Source organism: Amblyomma maculatum, chromosome 1 (genome assembly GCF_055883805.1).
Source record: "Amblyomma maculatum isolate TAMU_Amacu chromosome 1, ASM5588380v1, whole genome shotgun sequence".
NCBI classification, from domain to species: Eukaryota; Metazoa; Arthropoda; class Arachnida; order Ixodida; family Ixodidae; genus Amblyomma; species Amblyomma maculatum.
In genome coordinates, this window is record NC_139344.1 from 365057380 (window position 1) to 365064739 (window position 7360).

Below are 7360 nucleotides of genomic sequence, written 5' to 3' on the forward strand. Positions count from 1 at the left end.
ATGTACACACGCCAGGTGAGAAAACATGAAAAAACGTAAGCAACAAAGCTGTGTACTGGAACTAACACCTTAATTTCACAAGACAATCCTTCACTATCTTTTTGGAATTAGCAAAAATATTTCGTTGGGTAATCGGTTCAGAACAGAGGGAACGTAATGTTTTCGAAGACGCTCGCCATAGCATGTACGCACTCTGGGCACGAGAAAACGATCGCGACTTCGCAGATCTTTCACAGGAACTTATGGTGGGCAAAAATCATTTGACCAGATGTGTTTAAAAACTATTGTTTTAGAAAATACTGGTACGCTGCTATTTAAGAGCGGAGATTTCTTTCCAAATCGCTCCATCTCGATGCTATTCTAGATATTTCGCTTGCTTGATCCGTATCTACAGTCGTTACCTGTTCTAATGTGTTAATCTGTACACTCGTCTGTATTGATGCGCGAAATGCGAGCAATTTCTCTGTTACTTGAGCAGTGTTCTCTGGGTGCGTGTACCCAGGTGTCGTCTTTGCTCGAGAAAAAGTTCAAGCGCTTCTTCAAGGGACGGGATATAGTAGACGCTCTCACCGACATGTGCGTCGAGGCGTGGCCTGTAATCAACAACAACGTGAGTGTGCTGTAGTCGCAATGTGTGGATGGCCTGACAATGAGTGCATTGTGTAAAGACATTCTGTATAGATGGAAACAAGGTTTCGCTAATTGATCTCACTTCTGTGCAAATGCGAGTAGTCATGAGCATATTCGTAAAGTTTATTCAAGCCCATTTGACTTGTGAATGTGCACAATACACTCACTCAAAATGCACGCCGTAATGGCTTGGGTTAAGGTTATGAACGAATGCCAGCACTGAAGGCTTATTCACGTACCACCATACATTCTTGCCCACCTATCCACCCCTGTATATGACGTCGTCACCCAACGCCAGTTACAGTTGGGTTAGGTATACCTTAAACTGGTTCGTGGCCTGAGCCGATAATTTTTATAGGGTCGACTGAAATGAAGGGTAACTATGACATGGGATTATCAGGAACTATGCATTTCGCTAAGCGCGAGAAAACGTTTTGACTGCTAGCTTACCATCCGAGCTGCGTGCTAAATGTCCAAAGTGTCTAAAACCTGTGCATAGCTGTTTTAAAGCCTTAACTATGCCTTAATCTGCCTTAAATAGATTGTGTATCACTGCTAACTCGCTTTTGTCAGTGTTTCTGTAGGATTTTAATCTAATCGTCCTTCCCTAAATGGGATTTAACATTCGGGCTGTGAGACAACCCGTACACACGCGAAATGCGACAAGACCATGTTTGCCTGTTTGATGAATTCGCCGTTTGTACACTGAGACCTATGATTTCGGATATATAGCTGTGCAGGTATTAAGAGAAAATCGCTTGGATACCGCAGCAACCTCCGTCTTCGGACTGCTTTCATTCGTCAGTACAAAAAAGAAAAAAAAAGGAGGTAGATCTGGTTGCCCTGTAGAAGAAGGTATGCTTTGAGCGATGGTAACTGCGAATACAGTTACGTCCGAAGTATTCTATTATGTGAACCTTGTAACACGGAAAGCAAGTTAGCAAAGTTCGGGCCTTAAATACTCATTTTACGTTGTTGAATGGGTGTATATAGATTTGGCTGTGGTTCCTGTATCTGCAAAGATACTTGTAGCAAGCAGTTATTTGCAAAACGATGATATGCGTGCGAAAACTACGCACACATCTTGTAGAAAATAAACAATGCAGTGTCTGTGCTCTGCTTTCTGACGGCGACAAAAAAAAAAAAAAAGGAAACTCATTAGATCTCTCACTTCTAGAAAAGAATGGCAGGGTGCAAATATGCGTCGTGTTGAATGGCAAGCCCAAAGAATAGAAGTAAAAATATATACAGCTATGTTTTCAGGCACTGCACCTCGTGAGCATTTTTTAGCTTCCACCATGGCATAGTAATGCTTGAAGGTCGTTTTTTTTTTTTTTTTTCGCAAATGCAACAAAACGATAGCTTTTCTTCGTTTGGCTAAACGATGTGTTTAGCGCCAGCCAAATATACCTGGTTGCAAGCCTGAGCTGTTGTAAAGGAAACAAAAACTATATATTATAAAGCTTATCATGGAAGGTACCAAAGGGCGCGTTTATAGTGGAGGATGCCCGAAATTCAATATCATTACGGGGTTCCCACTGCCGCGTCACAAGGGGGTGTTTACTGAGACTGACATCAGGTATCTCGCCGTTTGCTGCGTTGTAGGTTCCGATGACTGTCATGCAGCTGAAGGTGAGTGAAGCCCTATACTTCCAGCAGAATCAGCAGTGCCGAAAATCGAATAACTCTCCACGTGGGTTTATACCATGGCTAAATCTGCTTTGGCCGAAAGTACTCATTGCCCCAAAACTTACTGGATTAATTGAGTTTGCAGCACTGTAAATGTGGGATGTAATAGTAGAGTCCCTCTTACCAGTGTGAGATGCATGCACAAGCTTGTTCACCGTGTCTTGTGAACTACGCACTGCTTGATACTATAAAGAGGCTTATAAGGGTGACTAATACGTACCAGGTATGGTTTCGATACATAAATCACCATAAAGGGAGAAAGAGAGAGAAAGAGATAGAGAGAGAAAGGTTTTTAGGTTCTATCAGTGTTTCTCCTCAAATACAATTTTAATGCATTGCCGCAAACATTCTGCTTGTATCTTCAGTTCAATTTATTTTATTTTATGTCAAAATAATTTATGTTAAAGCAGGTCACTTTATCCTGCAACTTTTCATTACGTTACCATTTCATCTGGTCTCGAAGGAGCGAGAGAAGCAAGCGACCAATCACTGGTATGGCCGGTGTGTTCGCGGCGCTACATACGGTAGGGTAACTTTAAGACGTCGGAAACAGTGGATTTATCGATTATAGAAGTTCGCATGTTATCAGTTGCAAAGGTTGGTGCGCGAACAGTACTTTTCCTAAGCTCACTCGAATACACTTGTTGAATCAAATATGAATAGTACAGCTTTCCTGGGGAATCAAATACGAATCGAATATCTGCGCTAATATTAGCTATACGTTCGCGAATAATCGCACAACAGTGTGAAACACAAACTCTAGCTGCGATGCCGCAGTACATTGTTAACTTGTGGAGAATTACAGCTACAAATTTTAAAAGACGTGGCACTAATATCGGCCAAGGGTCGTAACACAGATACAATATGCTGACTTCATGAGGGTCAATTTGTAGAACAATTACCCTTTCCACTGATGATGAAAGAGAAAAATCGAGCCACACCACAGTACACGATACAGGCAATAGCACGCACCTATAAGCCATAGTGTCCGAATTCGTGCATCGGGGCAAGGTTGCTAAACGGGCCTAAGCATCGTCGTGTCGTGTGGTATTAGAGGCTACTGTGATCATAATAATTATAGGCGCGGACCTACGAATGGACCATGTAGCGGCGCTAAACCGTTCATCCCATGCGTACTGATCGGTGATCAGAGCCACTTTGGGCTTTTTTCCCAGAACAATCGCCGAAAAAATACTACGCCAATCCTCATTCCAACCTTTTGCCAATTATGAGAAAGATATTCGAAAAGTTCTTGAAAATATTCGGTTGGGTAACAGTAATTTACGAAGTACACTATTTGATTCGTTGATATAGCCGGAAGTATGGATGTTACTTGAAGTAGTAGAAGATATTGCCGCGGACTAAAATATTTATTTGTAGCTGGCAGCAGTTGCTAGCATGCGCCCTTGTGATTTCTCTCGTAATGCGTAGAACGATGTTCGTAATGCCGCGAAAATTGTGTGCACTTTGCGCACGCGCAGCATCGCCGAGACGCGGCTCTATCACTTCTTTTGTGGGGCAAGATGCATCGAGATTTTACTCAAATAATTGCAGCAGAGAGCGATAGCTTCCGCATTTTTCAGGCTGTTCTGGTTTAGTTTTTACCGGTTTATCTAGATGTTTCTACTCCGACTTTAAATTTAGCGCTGCCGAATGCAGCGGGAATTTGTGCTTCGGCAACCATAGAGCACGTTTCCAGTTCGCCGCAGAGCGTCCGCACAGTGTCCGTCTGTGGACTACGCCTGTCTGTTCGTTTGTTGCTTATGGCTTTTCACCCCCACGTGTGAGGTGCTATAGTTGCGTCATAGCCAACAGAGTACTCTAAAAGAAGGTTATCACTTTAAATAAAGAAAAGGGTTAAACAAGGAGACACGATCTCTCCAGTACTATTCACAGCTTGTTTAGAGTAAATATTCCGACATCTGTATTCTGAACAGTTGGGGTTAATGATTAGTGGAGAATACCCCAGTAATCTTCGATTAGCTCATGACATTGACATCCTAAATAACTCACGGCATGAATTGCAAAAGATGAATAATGAACTAGACATGCAAAGCAGAACGATAGGTCTAAAATTAAAATACTATTCAACGGCCTCGGAGAGAAACAGCAGTTTACGATAGGTAACAAGGCGCTGAAAGTGGAAATGGAATTCGTATACTTAATGCAGGTAGTGACCGCCGATCTGGAACTTTAAAGGGGAATAGCTAGAAGGATCAGATTAGGACAGAACGCATTTGTTAAGCACTCTCAGATTATGAATAAGTTTACCTGTAACCCTCAAGAGGAAAGTATATATAACACCTGAATCTTACCCATACTGGCCTGTGGGGCAGAAACGTGGAGGCTGACGAAGAGGACCCTACTTAAATTGAGTACATGAAGATAGCTATGGAACGGAACATTTCAGGTGAAACGTTAGTAGACAGGAAGTGTGTAGAGTGGGTAAGAGAACAAGCAGAAGGCAACTACATCATCACCATCATCATCATCATCATCATCATCATCATCATCATCATCATCATCATCATCATCATCATCATCATCATAATCATCATCATCATCATCATCAGCCTGATTATACCCACTGCAGGGCGAAGGCCTCTCCCATATCTCTCCACTTAACCCGGTTCTGTGCTAGCTGCATCCACTTGACCCCTGCGAACTTCTTAATCTCATCCGCCCACCTAACTTTCTGCCGCCCCCTGCTACGCTTTCCTTCCCTTGGAATCCAGTTTGTTACCCTCAGCGACCATCGGTTATCCTCTCTTCGCACTACATGTCCTGCCCATGTCCATTTCTTCTTAATTTCCACTAGAATGTCGTTAACTTGAGTTATTCCTCTGACCCACTCTGCACGCTTTCTATCTCTTAATGTTACCCCTACCATTTTTCGTTCCATAGCCCTCTGGGTTGTCCTCAACTTAAGTAGAACTCTCTTGGTTAGCCTCCACGTTTCAGCCCCATAGGTGAGTACAGGCAAGATGCAACTGTTGTATATTTTCCTCTTGAGCGATACCGGTAAGCTGCTAGTCATAATCTGCGAGTGCTTGCCAAATGCGCTCCATCCTAATCTTATTCTTTTTGTTATTTCCTTTTCATGGTCCGGATCTGCGGTTACTACCTGTCCTAAGTAGATATATTCGCCTACTACTTCCAGTATTTCGCTACCTAATGTAAACTCCTGTTCCTCCCTGTAAGTTCCTGTACAGTCGAAATGAAGAAGAAATGAGAGTGAATAGTCAGGTATATAATGCGAAATGCGATGGTTGCCAATAGTGAAAGACTGCATTCTGGGAGAATGAAAGCGCAGCAGCAGGAGGCAGAAATTCAAGTGGGTCGAAGAGATTAGGATTAGATAGGTGCAGCTGACACAGGGAGTCGACAACTGGAGGGATACGGGAGATGCCTTTAAAATGCAGTGGGTATGTCATGCTGATGGTGGTGTTGATGGTGGATATTTGAATCACTATTTGCAATTTCCGATTATTCCCACATCTCCATCAATTCACATGAACGAAATTCAAGCGCCGTATCTATTTCTTGCGTTTGTAATTGTCTACCGTTCTCCTGCAGGATGAAGACAAAGCATATAGTGAACATGTCTTGTGGGTGTGCATGAACAGCACTCGCTACTTGATGACACGCGGAAATCCGTGACGCCCAAAGACATACCACTTGCATAAATTATCAACTATCGCCGTAGCATGATTGCTATGGAAAGTGCAATAAAGAGGACAAATTCTGAAACGCTTAATACCAGTGTGGTTTAGCCGGCTTGCTTTCTGTTCTCTCTTCAGTCTAGCAGCTGTGGTCCACATTTTCTGCGCTGGTGTGCCATAGCTGCCCGTCCACTGAAACTGAACGGTCAAACCATGTCTAGTGTGGCCCTACAGGCTTTTATTAGGGTGAATTAAGGTGATTACAAACAACAGCTTTATGAGAGGGCGAGAACCAGGTGAACATGACCACATCCGAAGCGCAGTCATCTACTGGCTTTTGAAAACGTGAAGAAAGCGGCAACATACCCAGAGGTCGAACCGGAATGGCAGTTGCTCTTAGCTGCGTGGTATGCATTCATTTCGTTTATAGCTTTGTTGGCTAGGTGTGTCGTATTGTGCGCCGTATTGATTTCAAAGTGTTACTAATATTTTTTACATCTTTCATTTTTCGGGCACATCGAACACCTTTTAAATGTAATCAGTGCAGCCTTTATAGAATTGAGGAATTCCAGTGGTCTGAAGCACTGTCCACCGAAGCTGATATTTTCTTTAGTTCTGCTACAAAGCCCACTAGCAGAGAGCTTTTTAGTGCTTGCTTGAGGTGGGCTGTAGAACCACACCAGACAAATTATAGATGGCGGCTGTAATGATTACCGGTTAAATTTATCTTCTAAATGGTTACTCATCGTCCAACTTTTCATTTTGCTCAATGCGCAGTAGGAATCATTGCTAGCTGGATCACACCTCTAAGGTTGTTGGCAAGATAGACGAAACAGGTCATCATTGTTTTTTAGTTGGCTGGAAATATATTGTTACGGGGCGGTAAGCCAGTGAAGACACAACATGGCCAATGGCGATGAGATAATGGGGCGATAAATAATGGTGGCGGGCGCATCGCGATGCGCTCCTGCCCACGCCACTGCCCGCTTCCCCATCTTCCTCGCCCACAGCCCTGTCCGGGGTCACTTAGCGATTGTCTCGATTGTGTACAAGACAAGGAAGAATGTTGAAGGCAATCCTATGCATGAAGTGACGATGGGCTGACACAGTGGCATGATGACAAAAGAGAAGGCATCCGAGTACGGTTGCCTACATGAGTGGAATTCCACGTGAGTGGAAAGAGAGAACGAGGAGCCGTAGTGGAGGGCTACGGAGTAATTTCGACCACCTGGGGATCTTGAACGTGCGCTGACATTGCACAGCACACGGACGCCTCTTCATTTTGCCTCCATAGAAGCGCAGCCGCCGAGGTCGGGTTCGAACCCGGGTACTCCGGCACAGTAGTCGGGCGTCTTACCACTGCACCACCCCGGGGGGCA

General features: G+C 43.8%; 1 protein-coding gene across 1 annotated transcript; it reads left to right on the top strand.

Annotated features, from left to right (window-relative positions):
• LOC146208019 (uncharacterized) lies at positions 1 to 5979 on the top strand. The gene is made up of 4 exons (XM_084577917.1): positions 1 to 15; positions 503 to 610; positions 2236 to 2262; positions 5896 to 5979. The coding sequence occupies exons 1-4, from the start codon at positions 1 to 3 to the stop codon at positions 5977 to 5979; spliced, it is 234 nt and encodes a 77-aa protein (XP_084434043.1).
• Positions 5980 to 7360: the final 1381 nt, after the last annotated feature.